This window comes from Erpetoichthys calabaricus, chromosome 15 (genome assembly GCF_900747795.2).
Source record: "Erpetoichthys calabaricus chromosome 15, fErpCal1.3, whole genome shotgun sequence".
Classification (NCBI taxonomy): Eukaryota; Metazoa; Chordata; class Cladistia; order Polypteriformes; family Polypteridae; genus Erpetoichthys; species Erpetoichthys calabaricus.
The window spans coordinates 82,768,872-82,791,208 of NC_041408.2; the positions used below are offsets into that span (position 1 = coordinate 82,768,872).

The following is a 22,337-nucleotide window of genomic DNA, read 5'->3' on the forward strand; positions in this document are numbered from 1 at the left end:
GCACAAGTTAACAAAAGAAGCTAATGAAATGGCTCACCGTAACTGCTTTGACTGTTTTGTAAAATGCCTTACTGCCACTTTTCTCAGAAGATTTACGTCTTGCATTTAACAGAAACCACAACGCATCTATGTTCCAAACAATTACGTGGTGCCAACAGAGAAGAAACGCTCTGCGCTGAGATGGGAAGTGCGCCATGACATGGCCAATGGTGTGATACCACAGAAAATGTTCTTTCCAATCTAACTGAACAAAGACACTTTTAAACACGTGCCAACTGTATGCATGTCGCCAGTGCTTTCTTTCATACAAAGGGCCACCTGTAAGTTGTACCCCAAGTGTACTGTCCCAGAGGATCAAACCCATAAGCTGAAGGCACAACTATTTTTCTATCATGGAAATCCAGTTGTCTGCAGTTACTATTATTTAATCACTGACGGTTTTTAATGTAAATACAGAATAAATTTTTATTTTTCCTGAGAAGTGTGTCATAATTCATGGAAAATCATTATAGGGTAACCTAAACGGGTAAAGGGGAGAGTATCTGTGATCATGCCAAAGCAGTTTCTTCTCCAAGAAATTCACTGCGTCCACGGTGAGGAGAACAGTTTCGTGTTTTAGCATACTGTACACATTCAGCCCTGTTTAAAAAGAAAACGAACATTCATGAGATGGTAACAAGTTCACACAGCAATTGGAAATGACTAAAATGTAATGTAGGATTTATTTACAGGAATCAGATGGAAACTAAACACTAGTAGTGCTGTATGGAGTCGTGTTAAAGACTGTACTTACCAATGACTGGCATCAAATTTATGGTCTTCAGGCTGGCTGTAGCCTTCAAAATATTTTCTGGCATGTCTTCATGGCTGCAGTTTTAAAAAGATGAGAAACAGCAGCACATATTAGCCTCAGCATAAAAACCAAAATTCCTTACAAATTCAAAGCCCACCTAAACTGGCAGCAAACAACACTGGTAAGGGCAAAAGCCCACTGCAGGACCCACTCACAGACAACGTTAACGAACCCCAAAACTTGAAAAATAACCTAACCTACATGTCTTTGGTGATGCAAGAACAAAACCAATGCAGTCACAAACAATATCTGGGCAAAGGATTTGAAGTGGAGGATCCATCAGACTACCCACTGCGCCACCCGCCCGTCTCTTCTCCATCCATCCATCCATTTTTCAACCTGCTGAATCTGAACACAGGGTCACGGGGGTCTGCTGGAGCCAATCCCAGCCAACACAGGGCAATGCAGGAACCAATCCTGGGCAGGGTGCCAACCCACCGCAGCCGTCTCTTCTCTCATCACATTTATTTACAAATGTGGTTGTATTATTTAATCAGACACACCATCAATAGTTTGGCCTCAAAGTTAATAAACACCTGAGCAACTGGAGGTTAGAGTGTAGATCTTAATATCACACGCTATTAAAAGGAGGAGGAAAAGGAAGAGGACAGCCAGACCATGGAGCTGGACAGTTTGACAGCTGTGGCAGATCGACGGGCGCTCAGCAGGCTCCTATCAATTATGGAGAATCCACTGCATCCACTAAACAGTGTCATCTCCAGACAGAAGAGCAGCTTCAGCGACAGACTGCTGTCACTGTCCTGCTCCACTGACAGACTGAGGAGATCGTTCCTCCCCCACACTATGTGACTCTTCAATTCCACCTGGGGGGGGGGTAAACGTTAACATTATATAAAGTTATTGTCTGTTTTTACCTGCATTATTATCAATCTTTAATTTAATATTGTTTTTTTGTATCAGTAAGGTGCTGCTGGAGTATGTGAATTTCCCCTTGGGATTAATAAAGTATCTATCTATCTATCTAGACCAAGAATTCAGTACTTCAGCCCCCATTACTTAAATACAGTCCTCATGACAGGCTTCACCAAACCTTACATGTGCCTTCATTTATGGACTTCTAAAAAAAATAACCCTGACGACATGTTATGCTACAAATTTCACTGTAAGAAAGCCATTCTAGAAGAACTAAGATGAAAAGCATACGTTTAGTAGCCAAATGAAGACCATGACAAATGTCTATTAATGCTGTCCAAAACATTACTAGATAAATTATAAAATGTTACATGTAAAGAGAAATGGAATAGGATTGTGCTGGTGGTGTCCTAAGTATTTTCATTTTAACCCAAGTACTGCCTGCACTGCAGCCTCACCAGACGACACTTACACATCGACAATCAGCACAGAGTCGCCCCACTGCCTCTGCTTGGCCAGGTCCAAAAGGTACTGTGGCTCTGGTGTGGGTATCTCAAGAGAGTCGATGATATGAAGATAATCCTAAAAAGATAATAATGTTGTCACTTCATGGAAGAAAATGCAGAAAACTGTTAAAACCCTTTACGGACTACTTGAAGTGAGCTTTCCTCCATTAACTGAACAAAGAAATATAACGTACAGGACAGGACTGATCCTTCATACCTGAGCAATCTAACAGACTCAGAGCAGGATCTGTGATGCAGCAGCGGGTACTGCTTTATTTTAAACCAATGACCCCGGTGCCCACAATACAAAATAGCATCACAGAAATCGGCTGCTTTTCGTAAAGCACAACTGTAAGAAACTTAAATTCTTCGACCGGAACTGGTTGCCTATTCACGACAGATTTTTCTTTTCCGCCATCTTGGTTTACCTACAGCATGTTTGTTTGTTTATTGTTTCAGTTGTGCTTTTACGTTAAATAAATATAAAATACTGGAATTCAACAATCTCATATCGCCAGTCATCTGACCGTGACTCCTGCGCTCAGCTTTCTGTTAGGTAAACCCTGCGAATTACAGCATTTCCAGGGGTCCCCGACACCCCTCTTTTACAACAACGGATAGCAGAACAGGCGCACAACTCAGATTTGATATGGTGGGGTTGAAAAATTTCTGTTCATTAATGACATATACATGTAGTACTAGGGTGTTGTACCGTGTTAGCCATTATGAATGTAGAGAAAAGCCAAGCAAAATGACACCTTTTATTGGCTAACTAGAAAGATTACAATATGCAAGCTTTCGAGGCAACTCAGGCCCCTTCTTCAGGCAAGATGTAATCACTTACAAGTTTACATCTTGCCTGAAGAAGGGGCCTGAGTTGCCTCGAAAGCTTGCATATTGTAATCTTTCTAGTTAGCCAATAAAAGGTGTCATTTTGCTTGACATATACATGAAATTATGTTGCATGTTTTGCTATTAAAAAAAGTCAAATATTAGAAGGAGGCACATTAGGCGTAAATCTTTACAAAAATATTGCACAGAATAAATGCTACTATATTGGTAGTTAAGGAAAAAAAAAAAATCTCTTTATAGACATCCTCCAAACCAAATTGAAGAATATTTTTATTTTAACAGCTGTGAAATGTTGAAACACCAGGAAGACAGTGGAGACACTTACCTGAGCTAACTTTGTGCTCAAAGCTACTTTTAGTCCTAATACACGCACTTTCATGGGCAACGTGTAATAGTAACTAGTAGGCCCTCTTGGTCCATGTGCAATACCACCTTAAAAAAAAAGTAATACTCTAAATAAAGTCCTGTTTTTAGGCTTCTACCATTTTACAATGCCAGTAACATTTGGAGTGTGTCATTTGTTTTAGAGAGACACACACACACACATCACTGCAACATTGGTGAAATCATTCAGGGTTACTTCAATTCTGCAAGTCTATTTAAAAGTCAGAAGTTTGAGCCCATCACAATCTTTTCCATATTTCATACACAAACACACACTACAGATAACTGCACATTATACACGGTATATACACTATGAGTACACTAATATTATACAGGGGGAGCCAAAAAGAAGGACCACACCTCAAATGTTTATTCTACAAAATGCTACGAGAGAAAATAAATTTCATGACGACACAAGAAAGGGGATACAAAATAGATTTTGTTCACCGTGTTTTAAAAAAACGATGTCTTCAAGGTGGTGGCCGTCATTAGTGATATGCTCTTCCAAGACAATCTAAACACTCGCATGACTCGTTCAGCCATTTTAAGGGGAATAGCAGCAATTTCATGTTGAATTGCGATCTTGAAGGCTTCAAGGTTTTGAGGTTGGTGTGTGTTGACCTTTGACTAGAGAAGAAATCGCACAGAGTGAGATCAGGCGAACGTGAAGGCCACCTGACATCACCGCACGGGGAGTTCAGCTTCCCCAGAAACGTCTCCCACAAAACATGCTGTGTGAGCGGTCACTCCATCCTGTTCAAACCAGGCATCCACCACATCCATTTCATCCAGTTGGGGCTGGAAAAAGTTCTCTAGCATTTCAGTGTAACGTTCTGAAGTGCCGGTGACCGTTGCTCCCCTCTCTTCAAAAAAGTAAGGGCCTACAATGCCAAATTTTGCAACGGCGCACCAAACTGTAACATGCTGACTATGCAAGGGTCTCTGATGAAGTTCACGAGGGTTGGTTTCAGCCCAATAGTGAAAGTTTGGCTTATTTACGCAACCATTCAAATGGAAATGTGCCTCATCGCTGCACATGACGATGGCACCTTGGTGAACGATTTGCAGAATGTTTGCACACAATTCTCTACGGCTCTCCCAGTGAGTTCCTGCACCACCATCATTATGTAGTGGAAATTAAAGTCCTCATGCAAAATCAAAGACGTGTTGGAAATGCTTAAGGCAGAAGCAGGTTTGGGTGCTCAACGTCTAGGACAGCGTTTCTCAAAATTTAAGTATTTGCGACCCGAGTTTTCATAACAGTTTTAATCGCGCCCCCCTAAGGTTTTTTTGAAAGGTGCCCACTAATACCAATTTGTTCTTTTTTAATTAACTCTTGGAGGGCTGAATATTTTTTCCAGAAAACTCAGTTTTCTGAAAAGCACACAACGCACTAGTTTCACACATAAATCAACATAAAATGTCTGTTGCTACGTGCTGTGGCTGCTGTTGGTGCATGTTTGGCATCTCTGGTGGCAGTGGCTACGCAGGGGCACCTCGATATTCCAGTAGGAATGCATGGTAGGGCAGTGGTACGTAGCAGTCACAGTGTGACACAATATGGTTTGTACCTCTTGTCGTCATAAGTGGTGGTCCTCCCTGGCGAATGCTGCTGTAGGTGTATTGGCTACACAAACATGTTCAGTGCCACGGTCAACTGGGGACTGATCAGCTGATACTGGTACCTCACTTTCATTTTCAACATCCATCTCCTGATCACTTTCATCAAAGTCTGAGTCTGATTTAGTGATAATACGTAAAACATCCATGGAGTATTTAGTCTCTTGCCAGATGTCGATGCCATTTTAGAGGTTGTTTGCTCTTTGCTACTCACACAGAGAATCGAGGTTAAATCAACAAAGCTACTTAACTTTCCTTCTAGCAAAGAGAGTCAAACTAAAATGTAAGTGCAAGTTTTATTGCAGTTTACAGTCGATTATAGTCCTCTACCCCTGATTTTCGTCAAAAGTCAACATCAGCCCTGAAAGAGTTAATGATATATCATAGATGCATATTTTATTATACCTACTTAACTTTTATCGACATTTATCTAACTATATTTATTTTTCTAGTATCAGAATGTAGTTTAAGTTAATTTGTTTTGGTTTCAATAGATGTATTTTTCATATTTTCGATTCGTTTTCTTTTGTTCACATTTCGCGCCTCCCTTTTTGTTACTTCGCACCCCCCTAGGGGGGCCCGCCCCACAGATTGAGAACCACTGGTCTAGGAGACTGTAAAATTGATGCTCTTACTGCATGGATGTTTTCAGGCGTTCATACAGTCCGAGGACGGTCTGGAGATTTTCTGTTCAATGTTGTACCCGTCTGTCTAAATTTAGCCACCCACTGAAGAATTGTTTCCCCGATTTGGGACGTCACCATTAGGAGGAATGCTGAAGTGCGTTGGGAAGGTGTGTTGCGTAGTGATGATGATGGATTCGTTGTTTTTGAAGAACGCCTTGACAGTGAAAGCACAGTGTGCACCGGACCAAGGCATGTGGTTGACTGAAAACGACAAGGGATCGCCTAGCAAAGGACCCCCCGCCCCAATCCGCTCGGCCGTCTCTACCTCATGCAATGACCTTGAGAAATGGGGTTCTTCACTTTGGCTCATCCTGATATCCATACACACACACACACACACACAAACACAGCCCTACCGTAGGGAAACAACAAAAAATGACCAGCCATTAAAAAACTAGGCTGAACTTTATCATATGTTACAAAAATGATACATTTATCTAATACAACAGCTATCTACTGCACTCCGTAAGCAGTGTGGACAACAATGTATGAACAGTGGCCATCAATTTACTGAGACTGTACACAGTTTTAAAAGTTGAACTCCCATGACTCGAGTGTTGTCACTGCACATTGATATGGCTAAAGTTGTTGACCAGCCTTTATCAAACATCTTCAAACAAGCAAACGTAGACTAGATCCTTGCTGAACAGACAGACAAAAATAAGACGCGTTCAGTTATTTTTTAGGATGGCATCTCACCTCCTCTCCACAATGGTGAGCGAATGCTGCCATGCCGTGCTCTGCCACTTCCTTTCTGCTGCCAGGGCTTCCTTCCTCCACCTCTCACTTCTGCTCGTGTCTTTACTTTAGCATGGCTCTACGATAACAGGACATCTCAATTAAAAGAAATATCTCATTGTCGTTGGTTTTAAAAACAGTGGAAAGTTTTCATTTGTTGGTTATGAAAATTCTAAATTCATCTTGTAGATGACCCATGGTACACCTGCTGCATGTCAGTCCCCTATTGGACTTGAATCTCCAACCCTGTGCTTCCCAGGCCAAAAAACAGCGTGCTGTACTGAAGTCACTCCATAAGTGTGTTACACCAGCGTTTGGCATGACAAGTGACATTATTATTAATACTGCATTAGGACACACTCCAACTGAGAATAAAAACAGGCAGTTCGGTTAAAGCTGTTTACAAAGTAGTACATCTCTATATATCGTCACACACGTGCAAGTAGGAGGCAGCTAAAGGGCTTGAGTAATTGTAATACCACATCAGACCAGGGGGCGGCGGGGTGCACTGAAGGTCTTTCTCAGTTCCTTGCAGACCCTTTCCGAGAAATCCTGCCAGGTTCCGGCACCATTGATGATGTCACTTCCTGTTATGGCCCCTTTGATGACATCACTTCCTCTACAGCCCTTTAAAGCCGCCATCTTGCTTCTAGTTAATCAGTTCCGTTTTGGACTCAGTCTTGTGAACAACTCTTGTTTGAAATCTCAACCTTTTGCAGCCAGAGCATATTATACAGGTGGCTGCCCCAAACCTTTATGATGTCTGGTGGTTCTTACTTATCACAATATATAAAATCCAACGTCTGTCTGTATGTCTGTCCACTTTTCACAAGAGAACTACTTAACGGATTTAGATTGGGGTTTTTTTTTTTCTCTAGAATTTGCTTGAACATTCCGGTTGATTTTGCGACTTCTTTCACTGTGCTATGCATTACGGTTCGCTTGTGGTACCGATTTATTTGCGCAAATCAGAGACATGCAGCAGGCCGAGGGGACGGGGGGCACAGCCCTCCTCACTCATGCATCAGCCTCTGGGCATTCCTTACATCCACTTAGCTGGCGAATGAGAGAACTACTTAACGGATGTAGATCAGGCTTTTTTCTATAATTTGCTTGAACATTCCGGATGATTTTGCGACTTTTGCTAAGAATCATAGTTCACTTGCAGAAGCAATATATTTGTGCTAATCCAAGACAGAGACTGCAGGCCGAGGGGAGAGGGAAGCGTGTCGTCAGGGGTCCTCCTCACTGTCCTGTTTCACTACTATGCAGGCAGAGCTGCGGGGGGCGGCTAGTCGGAAATATAATAAGACTTGTGAGCTTGAGTAGAGGTAAGGTGGTATTAGAGAGAACTCAACATCAGCCAAGATTATCACTATAGAAAACTCAATTTCACAATTGGTCATTTGAATCAACCAGATGTTGAGAGTCGAGTGTTTAATACCATGTGACCATCAATGTCTAGATGACAAATAACAATATATACGAAATGATAAGAAACATAAACCCTCTTAACACAATGAAGCATTGCTTGTTTGCTCCCTTTAAGTATACTTTTGTAATTTTACTTCATAAATAAATTAACACTTGCCACACTTCAGCACATATAAACATGAAGATTTATCTACTGCTCTGGGTTACAGACAAACAACAAGGGGTCTTGTTATGCAAAACACCTAAAACAGAATGTTTGAATGGCCCCATTTGTTTTCACTGTTCAGACTCCATCATAGAACACTCAGTCTTTTATAGTCCATGATGTTATCTTTACTTACAATTCTTTTGAAATTCCTCTGCCAGACAATCACTTCGTGAAGTATATCCAGTCTGTTGACGGTGAGAAGAAAAAAAAATACATTTTAGTAATTGGATCTTACAACTCCTACTAAGAAACAAATTATAGATGTCTGGCTATTATAAGTTCAATAATCTAGAGCAGGGGTTCTTAACCCGAGGTCTGTAGACCATTAGAGGGTCCAAGGATGGGTTTCGCGGGGTCAGTGAGGGTCAGATAAAAATTAACATTTATATTCACTATACAGCCCGGTACTGCTGATTTAGAGTAGGTGTAGTAGTAGCAGTAGTAATGGTAGTAGAAAACATAGTAATAGTAGATCTGTTTTAATATGCAGAAGAGGATTGTTACTTCATAATTATAATGAGTGGTTATTACTTTTTGCATAAGTGTTTTTCAGCTTGTTTAGCTTTAAAGTTTAAGAATACTTTGTGTATGTCATATATGTATGAGATAATCAAATCTCAATAAATAAAAGCACATTTTATTCACTGCATGCAAAGTTGTCAGTTAGTCAGTCAGTCATTGTCCAACCCATTATATCCTAACACAGGGTCACGGGGATCTGCCGGAGCCAACCCTAGCCAGCATAGGACACAAGGCAGGAACAAACCCAGGGCACACACACACACCACACACACACCACGCACACACAATTTAGGACCGCCAATCCACCTAACCTGCATGTCTTTGGACTGTGGGAGGAAACCCACGCAGACACGGGGAGAACATGCAAACTCCACACAGGGAGGACCCGGGAAGCAAACCCAGATCTCCTTACTGCGAGGCAGCAGCGCTACCACTGCGCCATGCAAAGTTGTGTTTATGTGAATATTTCTGGGGAAGGGGGTCCATAGCTTTCATCAGATTCTTAAAGGGGTCCGTGACTCAAAAAAGGTTAAGAATCACTGATCTACAGGCAACAATCCCACAACACTAAGAGACACCTCTACATTAGGCCCACTGGATCTGCCACATAAATGACTGCTTGTTCTGAGACTTAAGCATCACATGTGTAATTCCGAGTCAGAATCAGCAGCCTAAATGCGTGGGTGTTAGGACAGCCACCCTGCCACAGGTGTAAGGGGAATGGGCCGTTGCCCCCAAAACATCAAGGCAGCTGTGGTCCAGTGTCAGAAACAGATTTAATGACAAATGTCAGAAGAGACTGGCACAACTTGTAATAGATGGTTTATACTCAGTCAAATGACAGCATGCTGGTGCCAAACAAAGTCTTCAAAACACACAACTCACAGAAGGGGCTCTGGCAGCCAAATTCTAATCTTGTTGTCACAAAAGCAGAAACCTGCAGCTCCAGTGGGTGAAAGGAGGTCAAAGGGCACAGAAAGATTAGAAAAAAACCCTTTTCCTGGACGGGTGAATACCAATTTCTCTTAATTCACTCTAATAGGAGCACAGAATCCCCTTCAGTCCACTTAAGTCACCTCGCAGTTTGTGAACAATTCAGGCAGTTGGTGGCAGCGTAATACTGAAGGATGTTGCCTTCATGGTGCTTACTGGGTTCTTCAAGATCAACCGAAAAACATCAGTACTGATCACGTTGTAGTAGTGCTACTGGTAGTTAAAACTGCATTTCCCAGCAGTCCCTGAAGGGGCTGTAAAGGTGGTCAGAGGGGTTTAAAAGGAGGGCAGGTGTCTGAAAGGAGAAAAGTGTTTTTTGTTGTTGTATTTTGTGTTTCGTTTACCTGTCGGACTGCCGTATTTAGTTTTTGTGTCCTGGATTGTGTCGTTGTTGGGGTCTGGATCGTCTTCTGTCTACCTGCGTGCTGAGGACTGATTGTGGATTCACTGGCTTCCCTGCAAGAAAAGGAGCGCTCCTGAACCATCCATCCGTCTTCACCCTTACAGTGTCTGTCGGTAGGACTGTTTTTCATTCCCTTTCAGAGTGCAGATCTCTGGACTCACTATCGTCATCGTTCATTGCATCTGGTGTTGTTTCCGTGGACTTTGCTGTGTGGAGTTGTTTGTGTTTATATGTTTAATGTAATATCGCCGTGGGGGTACAGGGGTGGTATTATTGTTTTCATTAATATTATTTAATTTCATTATATTATTTAATTGTTAGTTCCCGGTGTGCTTTATTTTGTCTCTGTTTTTGAGTGTGTGCGGGTTGGGCCAAGGCTGGGGGCATCCTTGGGATCTCCTCTACAAAAATAAATAAATCACTGTCATACTGACGGTGTGAATCTTAGCAGCACCTGCCCGCTACAACGTGCAGCTCTTCATGACAGAAAGCATACCCAATGCTTCATGCCACAAGACCAACTACTATCTAATTTATAGAACCTATGGGACACGCTTATGTGAACATCTTGATGTGGACCAGCATTCTCGTGTCACACTTTGGACACTGGTAGGTAGACGACCCCAGGAACACCATCCATCCAGGTGTCTAACAACATCACAAAAATAGACAGTCTGCCTTGACAGAATTGGGCATAAAGTAGGGATCAGTACTTGATTGGATGCCAGTCAATTTTACACACCAACATTCAGATCATTTACAGTCGTCAATTACCCTATTGGGCTCCTCTTAAATATTTGTCATTTTTGTCCACCAATCTACATTCAATAACCCACACAATGACAAAGTAAAAACATGTTTACAGGAAAAGTTTGTAATTATCCTGGAGATGTATCAAGAATTTCAAGTCCACCTGTGGAAAACTGTTTGGACGTCGTATAGAGAGGCACACATCTGTGTATACTGTATACGGTCCCACAATTTACACTGTATGTCAGGACAAAAACCAAGTCAAGAAGTTCAAGGAACTCTGTAGATCTTCATGATCAAACTGCAGTGTGAAATATGCATCAGACCAGTGCATTAACTCTTTTGAGGCGGGTATCGACTGATAATGACATATAGTGGTATCTTCACGTAGCTGCTGGCTGCCACACGAACGCAATAAGCAGCAAGATTAGCTGGGGACCTGTCAGCTGATGCTGGTACGGTCACTTTCATTTTCGATCTCCAGATAATGTGTATCAAAATTGGAGTGCAATAAGTCAGAGTCTGCATTGATAAGCACAATGTGTCTACAGAATATTTTGCTTTGTGCATTCGCTTTGCTCTTTTGTCTTTAGCTCTGGCTGCTCTGCTACACATTTCTGACGGCCACCAAAAAATATTCAGCCCTCAAAGAGATAAAATACTTCTAAAGCTTTGTGTGTGAAATGGAAGACGTCTGGAAAAAATACAACTCTTCCGAGAGTTGCCTGTCCAGCTAAACTGAGTAACTGGGCAAGAACGGCCATAGTCGGGAAGGTAACCAAGAATAAAATGATCACTCTAACGAGGCTTCAAAAGTTTTAGGCTGAAATGGGAGAAACTGTTGTAGTACAACCATCTTGGCAGCCCTCAGATATTTATGGTAATGTGGCTAATGCCCATTTGGAGTTTACTAAGTGGCATTTAAAGAACTCATGAGGGAAAAGACTCAGATCTGATCAGATCAAAATTGAACTTTTTGAGAAAAACTCCAAGCATTATGTATATATGGCAAAGACCAGGCATCACTCATCACCTGCCCAGTACCATCCCTTCATTGAAGCATTATGCTATCAGGGTGCTTCTCAGTAACAGGGACAGGGAGGCTGGTCAGAATTCAGCCAAATACAGAGATGTCCTTGCAGAAAAAATGCTCCAGGCTAGTGTGACAGTTCACAATGACCCGGCGCATGCAGCCAAGACAATTGGCTTCAGGACAAATTTCTGACTCTCCCCGAGCCTGGCAAACCCCACAGAACATGAGTGGAGAGACCTGAAGATGTCAGTTTACAGATGCTTCCCATCCTATCCTATCTTAACAGGGTTTGAGAGAAATGGGATAAACTGCCAAAATCCAGGTGTGCAAAGCTTGAAGAGACTTACCCAAGGGGCTTCTAGAAAATACTAACTTAATACCTGTTGAAGTGACAGTTTTCAGTTTTTCATTTTTGTTAAATCTGCAAACATTTCTGAATACGTTTTCATTTTGTCATTATGGGTTAATGAGTGGAGACCGATTGGCATAAATGTCAGGTTTATTCATTTAGATAGATAGATAGATAGATAGATAGATAGATAGAATATTAATTTTAGTATAGTAGGCAGGATAGATAGATAGATAGATAGATAGATAGATAGATAGATAGATAGATAGATAGATAGATAGATAGATAGATAGATAGATAGATAGAAAAAAGGAGTGATATATCAACAAATTATTACTCTCTCCTTCCTTCAATCAATTATCTATTTATGCTATAAATACAGAAAACATCACACAGTCAGAAAAGAAAACCAAACACTTTACCGGGGAGGCACAGCAAACACATCAGGATGTAGTTCGACTAGTCCCAATGTGTCGTCTTTCAGTGACTCCAGCCATGCTTGTTTAGCACTTAGCTGGGGAGGAATTTCAATCTCACATTTTCTGAGAACAGGCAATCCTGAACCAACCGGGTTGGGCCTCTCTGTTAAAATAGAACAGTACAAAAAAAAAAAAAGACAAATCAGTTAAAAAAAACTATCACCAAATTATCAGCGTGCTATTTAAAATAACATTCCCAAACCAATTTATTCCATTTTGTAGTCACAAGATGCTGGAGCCAACTCCAATAGCACTGGATACACGGATGAGGCACTGCTCCACAGCAGGTGCCACTCACACCAAAGTAACTTCGTATGGACTTCTGCCTTAAATTTACATTTTCCTGTATCTTCAGTAAACTGGATTTACTTTTACATTTTTGAGGTTTCTTGAGTTAGCATATCACATAAAATACTAGAATCATCACTATTGCCAATATGCTGGTAAATTATAAATGAAAAGATTCAAAAGAAAAGAAAATGTATAAACCGAGAGCAAAACAATGTAATTTATAGTTGGCATTATGTATTAAAAAAAAAAAAAAAACTATTGATACATAATCTGATACATTTAATCTGTTTTAAATGGTATTAAGTAGTTTAAATAGTGTTATCCATTTTCTAAATTATTTTTTTCCTTTACAAAATAGCCAGGAGCCAACATCTTTTACTGGACACACTCACTTACTCACACAGGGACAACAGGGAGTTATGAAATATCAGAATTACACAAAATAATGTCCTAATATTTCTATTCCAAAAGAAAGTGTGTTAAGTTGTAAATAAGCCTTGTGGTTACGTTTGCAAGACAGAGATCAACTGATTCTATATCCAGACTTGGTTCTTGTGTTGTGTCTTATGCTGCTGGAAGAAGCTTCAGTCCACCATTTCCCTGAACTTGATTAAGTAGGATTTAGAATGTTAGGTTATAAAGAAAAATAGTTTTTTTTGCCCACAGTAAATCTTAATTAGCAACACCTAATTCACAGTCACTTTCAGCTTATTTGGTGTACTACTGCTATCCATAAAAAGTGAACAAATAACTGGGGGAAAACCTTCAACCACAGTCTCTTCTTCCACTACAGCTGTCATGCAGCATGTAGACAATAAATCTGCACCTTTTACTGGAGGTTCCTTTGTGCTGCCTTCAGTCGCACTTACAGCCATTTGCTGGCTCTCTTTCAAAAAGGAAAACTCTTGAACTCAAAGAGCTGCTGAATTTCTTCTGAATTTTTAAATTCATACATACAGTAATAACTAAAACTCTGAAGCATCTGTATGGCTTCCAAGTCAGTTGTCACCTTCAGTTCTGTTGATGCAAACAAATGTATGTCAAAATCTCACACAGACAGTAGCAATCTCAACTGTGAGACTCTGTTATGAAGGGAATTAGTCCAGTGGATTGAGACTGTTATTTTAAAATGAGTTCATCACGAACGCGGGGACACCGTTGGAAACTTGTTAAGGGGAAATTTCACACAAACATTAGCAAGTTTTACTTTACACAAAGAATGATAGACACTTGGAATAAGCGACCAAGTAGTGTGGTAGACAGTAAGACGTTGGAGACTTTCAAAACTCGACTTGATGTTTTTTGGAAGAAATAAGTGGATAGGAGCTTTGTTGGGCTGAATGGCCTGTTCTCGTCTAGAGTGTTCTAATGTTCCTTTATTCAATTGAAAGTAAAACAGTAAAGCTAAAGACAAATTTTATGAAGTGCCTCCATATAAAATGAGAAAGAGGTTAGAATGAACGACACCGGTACCTGACAGAACAAAGAAAACGCACAATCAAAGTACACAAATTCCATACGGGTACCATCGGGCACAATGGATTAACCAGATCTAAATGGGAAAGTAGCCCATTGCAGAGTACACTCTCCTATACCGGGCTGACTCACGAGTCAGACATCACCCTAAACTGTACATTTTTTAGGTTACGGGATGAACCCCAGAGAAATTTCACATGAAAACAGGGAGACTGGGTGAACAGAACACAAGCAGTGACTGATCTGGATTTGAAGCCAAGAGTATGAAGCTGTGAAGCAGCAGGACTAATCTGTGGCTCACAAGTATAAATAGTTTAAATGTTGTGTGATATTTCTCCACGTTACTGGGTTGAATGATTTTTATTCATATTGTATTTATAATTGCCGTACAAGTCATTTTCTAACCTGCGTAGTCCTGTGTGGGGTCATGGGGGGTCTGCTGGAGCCTATCCCACCTAGCACAGGGCATAATGCAGGAACAAGCCCTGGACAAGCTACCAGTCCATCGCAGGGCACACACACACAAAGGACAATTTAGGATCGCCAATTTGCTTTATAAGGATAATAATAAATTGAATTAAGAAATACATTTTAAAAAGTGAACAAAATTACAAGAAGTACTGACACAAACCTCGCTTTGCAGTGCTGATTAGATTTGGAGGAAGTTTCAGATTGCTGGGTAGTCCAACATCCTCTGGCAGTGTTGATAAAAACTAAAAAAAAAGACAGAAGTAAGTGAATGCCAGAGAGACTATATTTTCAAAGTACAGTACTGGATAAAATATTCAATGGCTGGAAGTCATATGCCTAGCGGTGAGAGAGATGGGAAAAAATGGAATGAAACAAACAGAGCGAGGAAAGATGGATGAAATGCTGAAGAGGATGTAATGCGGGACGACTCTCTGGTCTCTGGAACTGCTGATCAGAATTGAAGAGCTGAAATACCGCGCTTCTATCTGGACCTTAAATGCAATTATTTTCTTTAGGAATTCACTGACAAGCAAATTGTGGACTGATACAAATAATCAACCTTTCCGATTCTGATAGTAATACTGTATATCAAGCCGTGGACACCCCAGACCAAATGACATGAACTGTTGACGTTTCAGGTATAAATAGTAAATACAACTTTGAGAGCAAAGAAGCTAATACAATTGCATTTTTATGAAAATGTGCCATGTACAGTTACGATTTGAACTGAAAAAATATTAAAAACATAAAAAAGCAAATGTGGCATATGCAAAAGTTTGGATCGCATTTTGTACATGACCAGTGAGTTGTTGCTGTATAATCATCTGCTGCTTTTAAAACAAAATCATTTTTATTCATCATGAAACTAAAATCAATTTATAGGAGAAGGTCCACAAGTTGAACTTATTTCTTCAACACCACGGTAGGTTTTAATTTGCCATATAAAACTGTGATCTAAAGTAAAGCATCTAAATACATTTTAGAAATACCTTGTCTATTCTTGCAGCTTACAAAGGGGCTAAAACAATACACAGGTCCATAAGTGAATGCAAAAGCCTCAAAACTTACTAAACACGTCTGCTTTGAAGCATCACTTCTGTGTTTAGGAGGCATCCTTGTGGTAATGAAAGAAAACAAAAAATAATTATTTTATCATAGATTCTTGGGAGTTTTTTTTCCATGAGGTAAGTACATAAGCATTTACCAAGTGAAATTGTGTTCCAAAGTCCAGTGATTTTTTACAATTTAAAAAAATATCTCGTCCCCATTCACATTTTAAATCTGTGATAACGGAGAACAGGTACAGCCGGAAAACAAAAGCCTTAAAACTTACTGAATACGTCCAATTTTAAAGGTAAATCAGTTGCTGAGTGTTGATCTGCATCTTGTGATTACACACAAATGATACAATACTAGCTGTCCTCAAACTTTAAAATTAATTTTAAAAAAAAGTAATAATTTGTATTGAGAAGAATCTACAGTGCATCCAGAAAATATTGACGGCGCATCACTTTTTCCACATTTTGTTATGTTACAGCCTTATTCCAAAATGGATTTAATTCATTTTTTTCCTCAGAATTCTACACACAACACCCCATAATGACAACCTGAAAAAAGTTTACTTGAGGTTTTTGCAGATTTATTAAAAATAAAAAAACTAAGAAATCCCATGTACATACAGTGGTGTGAAAAACTATTTGCCCCCTTCCTGATTTCTTATTCTTTTGCATGTTTGTCACACAAAATGTTTCTGATCATCAAACACATTTAACCATTAGTCAAATATAACACAAGTAAACACAAAATGCAGTTTGTAAATGGTGGTTTTTATTATTTAGGGAGAAAAAAAAATCCAAACCTACATGGCCCTGTGTGAAAAAGTAATTGTCCCCTGAACCTAATAACTGGTTGGGCCACCCTTAGCAGCAATAACTGCAATCAAGCGTTTGCGATAACTTGCAATGAGTCTTTTACAGCGCTCTGGAGGAATTTTGGCCCACTCATCTTTGCAAAATTGTTGTAATTCAGCTTTATTTGAGGGTTTTCTAGCATGAACCGCCTTTTTAAGGTCATGCCATAGCATCTCAATTGGATTCAGGTCAGGACTTTGACTAGGCCACTCCAAAGTCTTCATTTTGTTTTTCTTCAGCCATTCAGAGGTGGATTTGCTGGTGTGTTTTGGGTCATTGTCCTGTTGCAGCACCCAAGATCGCTTCAGCTTGAGTTGACGAACAGATGGCCGGACATTCTCCTTCAGGATTTTTTGGTAGACAGTAGAATTCATGGTTCCATCTATCACAGCAAGCCTTCCAGGTCCTGAAGCAGCAAAACAACCCCAGACCATCACACTACCACCACCATATTTTACTGTTGGTATGATGTTCTTTTTCTGAAATGCTGTGTTCCTTTTACGCCAGATGTAATGGGACATTTGCCTTCCAAAAAGTTCAACTTTTGTCTCATCAGTCCACAAGGTATTTTCCCAAAAGTCTTGGCAATCATTGAGATGTTTCTTAGCAAAATTGAGACGAGCCCTAATGTTCTTTTTGCTTAACAGTGGTTTGCGTCTTGGAAATCTGCCATGCAGGCTGTTTTTGCCCAGTCTCATTCTTATGGTGGAGTCGTGAACACTGACCTTAATTGAGGCAAGTGAGGCCTGCAGTTCTTTAGACGTTGTCCTGGGGTCTTTTGTGACCTCTCGGATGAGTCGTCGCTGCGCTCTTGGGGTAATTTTGGTCGGCCGGCCACTCCTGGGAAGGTTCACCACTGTTCCATGTTTTTGCCATTTGTGGATAATGGCTCTCACTGTGGTTCGCTGGAGTCCGAAAGCTTTAGAAATGGCTTTATAACCTTTACCAGACTGATAGATCTCAATTACTTCTGTTCTCATTTGTTCCTGAATTTCTTTGGATCTTGGCATGATGTCTAGCTTTTGAGGTGCTTTTGGTCTACTTCTCTGTGTCAGGCAGCTCCTATTTAAGTGATTTCTTGATTGAAACAGGTGTGGCAGTAATCAGGCCTGGGGGTGGCTACGGAAATTGAACTCAGGTGTGATACACCACTGTTAGGTTATTTTTTAACAAGGGGGCAATTACTTTTTCACACAGGGCCATGTAGGTTTGGATTTTTTTTCTCCCTAAATAATAAAAACCATCATTTAAAAACTGCATTTTGTGTTTACTTGTGTTATATTTGACTAATGGTTAAATGTGTTTGATGATCAGAAACATTTTGTGTGACAAACATGCAAAAGAATAAGAAATCAGGAAGGGGGCAAATAGTTTTTCACACCACTGTAAGTATTCACAGCCTTTGCTCAATACTTTGTTGATGCACCTTTGGCAGCAATTCCAGCCTCAAGTCTTGTTGAATATGATGCCACAAGCTTGGCACACCTATCCTTGGCCAGTTTCGCCCATTCCTCTTTGCAGCACCTCTCAAGCTCCATCAGGTTGGATGGGAAGCGTCGGTGCACAGCCATTTTAAGATCTCTCCAGAGATGTTCAATCGGATTCAAGTCTGGGCTCTGGCTGGGCCACTCAAGGACATTCACAGAGTTGTCCTAAAGCCACTCCTTTGATATCTTGGCTGTGTCCTTAGGGTCGTTGTCCTGCTGAAAGATGAACCGTCGCCCCAGTCTGAGGTCAAGAGCGCTCTGGAGCAGGTTTTCATCCAGGATGTCTCTGTACATTGCTGCAGTCATCTTTCCCTTTATCCTGACTAGTCTCCCAGTCCCTGCCGCTGAAAAACATCCCCACAGCATGATGCTGCCACCACCATGCTTCACTGTAGGGATGGTATTGGCCTGGTGATGAGCGGTGCCTGGTTTCCTCCAAACCTGACGCCTGGCATTCACACCAAAGAGTTCAATCTTTGTCTCATCAGACCAGAGAATTTTCTCTCTCATGGTCTGAGAGTCCTTCAGGTGCCTTTTGGCAAACTCCAGGCGGGCTGCCATGTGCCTTTTACTAAGGAGTGGCTTCCGTCTGGCCACTCTACCATACAGGCCTGATTGGTGGATTGCTGCAGAGATGGTTGTCCTTGTGGAAGGTTCTCCTCTCTCCACAGAGGACCTCTGGAGCTCTGACAGAGTGACCATCGGTTTTTGGTCACCTCCCTGACTAAGGCCCTTCTCTCCTGATCGCTCAGTTTAGATGGCCGGCCAGCTCTAGGAAGAGTCCTGGTGGTTTTGAACTTCTTCCACTTACGGATGATGGAGGCCACTGTGCTCATTGGGACCTTCAAAGCAGCAGAAATGTTTCTGTAACCTTCCCCAGATTTGTGCCTCGAGACAATCCTGTCTCGGAGGTCTACAGACAATTCCTTTGACTTCATGCTTGGTTTGTGCTCTGACATGAACTGTCAACTGTGGGACCTTATATAGACAGGTGTGTGCCTTTCCAAATCATGTCCAACCAACTGAATTTACCACAGGTGGACTCCAATGAAGCTGCAGAATCATCTCAAGGATGATCAGGGGAAACAGGATGCACCTCAGCTCAATTCTGAGCTTCATGGCAAAGGCTGTGAATACTTATGTACATGTGCTTTCTCAATTTTTAATAAATTTGCAAAACCTCAAGTAAACTTTTTTCACATTGTCATTATGGGGTGTTGTGTGTAGAATTCTGAGGAAAAAAAATGAATTTAATCCATTTTGGAATAAGGCTGTAACATAACAAAATGTGGAAAAAGTGATGCGCTGTGAATACTTTCCGGATGCACTGTATATTGATAGCGTTCGTATCTGAGGGCCTCTTCTTCTTCCTCTTTCGGCAGCTCCCATTAGGGGTTGCCACAGTGGATCATCTTCTTCCATATCTTTCTGTCCTCTGTAGTAGTTCTCTCATGAAAAACAGACAATGAAACATTGGATTATATATATATATATATATATATATATATATATATATAAAAAATGTGTGTGTGTGTGTGTGTATTATTTCTGAACAAAAAAAAAAAAAAAGCCCTCCAATTTTATGAGATTCAGTCAATTTAAAAGAAAAATAGCTGTGTGTGTGTTTTTAGCACTTGTAGTCTTCTGCTAACTTTTCACAGACCCCCATGGTTTCATTCTTGAAAGACCAAATCACAGTAAACCGCTCTTGCCATGTGGCTAGTTTTGTTTTGCTACACTTCTGTATTTATGTGCAAACTCACACAAGTGAATAGAAAACATATCCCTACGTTGAGAAAAATGGTACCAGGATTATGCAATAAAAGTATTATTTCCAGATCCCCTTTGATGCCAGAAACACGCCTCAGGAATATGGAAAGCGTGTTTTTATCACTAAAACGCAAAGAGGTCGTATTCGACAAGTTTTAGGCTTTTAGATCATGGTGGTGCTTCACGCTCCATAGCCTCTCTTGTAAAGCGTCAGTTCAGGATAGATACTTTTTAAAATGTATAGAAATTGCTGGACTATGTAATACAGTTTACGTGGCAAATGCATATATACCATGTTTGTGAATAAATAACTTTCACTTGAAAAATCAGTGTACTTATCCTTTGTGAATTTCCCATTGGGATTAATAAAGTATCTATCTTTAAGCCCAATTGTAATCAAGAACAGACAAGGTATTTTTAAAATTTACGTTTACATACGCTTCACTTTAGAACACAATTTTATGTGTCATGCGTATAAATTAATATATACACTAATTGTGAAGAAATAACTTGAAATTGAAAAACACCAAACTTATCCTTTAATTCCTGTTATTTTTAATTTACACAACACAGTAACAAATGGACGTGTCAACTGGCAGTTTACATCACATATTAACATATTTTCCAGCAATTTATGGAGTTAACAAGAAAAAGAAACGTGTGCTTGTGTTGTAACATTTTTTTGCTTAATTTAAAATGGATTTCAGCAGATCTCAAGTCAGGTAAAGTGCAGCGGTGACATTTTTTTGTCCACAACCCACACACTGATTTAGATGTTCACTCCAAACTGACTCGGTATGAACAAATGCGGGGTTTGGACGCAACAACAAGGGGTCACGTTTGAAAACCTGTTAAAAGGTAAATTTAACACAATATGTTAGAACATATTTTCTTCCCACAAAGAACTACTGACGCATGGAATAAACTAATACGTAGGGTGGTGGACAGTAGAACTTTAGGCATCTTCAAAGCTAAACGTGATAAATGTTCTAATTGGCATTCCATGTCACTGGATTCTCCCCGCTTGCACTGAAATATCGCTTCCGTTGGTTACGGTAACCATGTTAAAGTGCTCTTTTATCTGTCTCTGCTCACCCTCCAAAGCCTGTAATGCCAGACGACTACATTTCATATTTGTTAATTATACTTGGATTTCTCTTTCAAAGTGGACTGCGTTCACATTCGGCTTAGCTCGTACGTTTAAATCGTGGCGGACATTAAATGTCAGGGAAGGAAATAAAATCTGAAAAAAAATGTCTACTTACCGTTTTTCCAATCTGTCTGCAGCACACAGACAACGATCTACGAAACATAACTGCAGCCAAAACAAGACATTCATAGACAGTCCAGCTCGCGTTGCAGAAGGTCAGACGACGAAGACGAACCGCGCGCCTGTCACCACCAACAGCATGCCGTCGCTGGATGATGACGTCACACACCCGCCTCCTTATCGTCTTGTTTATTGGTGGGTAGCAAATCAAATGTAGCGATGCATTACCGCCGGTAAAGGAATCGAAAATGATTGACACGGGCGCTGACCAATGAGTGTCCACCTTATTGTAAGCCGGCGAGAGATATTGAGAGAACGCGGCACAACGGAGCCCGGAAACGTCGTAATTGAAAAACGAAGTAAAATTAACATGTAGTTTTAGTGTTTTATCGTGAATAAATATTTTGGAGTGGTATCGGAATTTTTCTTTCTCAACTGCATGTGCATTTAGCGCATATGGCACAACTCAGTAAGTTTCAAGTATTTCAATATGTTTTTATGATTCTTTTCAGATCCTTGACCAAAGCCAACCAAACTGTCCAGCGTGAGGTGTTTATTTCCTATAATTTGCTTTCTCTATTTTTATTGGCTTTAGATTCCAATAACATATGTAAGACTGACTCTGGAAGTTGACACCCTGATTCATTGTTTTCCCATTATAAACAACGTTGAATTTAAAACTAGTGTGTCAAATACTGATTCAGGTTATTAACATTTCTTTCTCCCTCCAGTACTAGGGTGTTGTACCGTGTTAGCCATTATGGATGTAGTGAAAAGTCAAGCAAAATGACACCTTTTATTGGCTAACTAAAAAGATTACAATATGCAAGTTTTCGAGGCAACTCAGGCCCCTTCTTCTTCACATCTTTGCATGAATAAGGGGCCTGTGTTGCCTCGAAAGGTTGCATATTACAATCTCTTTAGTTAGCCAATAAAAGGTGTCATTTTGCTTGACTTTCTCGCTCCAAAGCGTGTTAAC

General features: G+C 40.5%; 2 protein-coding genes across 2 annotated transcripts in view; one reads left to right on the top strand and one right to left on the bottom strand.

The window, feature by feature from the left end:
- hyls1 (HYLS1 centriolar and ciliogenesis associated) overlaps positions 1-481 on the top strand; it is a 29,301-nt gene extending 28,820 nt beyond the window's left edge. Inside the window, exon 12 of the mRNA XM_028820263.2 lies at positions 113-481. Coding sequence (XP_028676096.2) covers positions 113-244 — 132 coding nt within the window. The 3' untranslated portion in view covers positions 245-481. The remainder of the gene's footprint in view (positions 1-112) is intronic.
- mrpl4 (mitochondrial ribosomal protein L4) lies at positions 439-21,520 on the bottom strand. Its single transcript, XM_028820261.2, has 9 exons — positions 21,354-21,520; positions 15,082-15,163; positions 12,627-12,786; positions 8,288-8,339; positions 6,474-6,591; positions 3,410-3,516; positions 2,199-2,308; positions 794-867; positions 439-639 (listed from the first exon to the last, which is right to left on the bottom strand). Exons 1-9 carry the CDS (start codon positions 21,399-21,401, stop codon positions 494-496), a joined length of 897 nt encoding a protein of 298 aa, XP_028676094.1. The 5' UTR covers positions 21,402-21,520; the 3' UTR covers positions 439-493.
- Between the last annotated feature and the right edge of the window lie 817 nt (positions 21,521-22,337).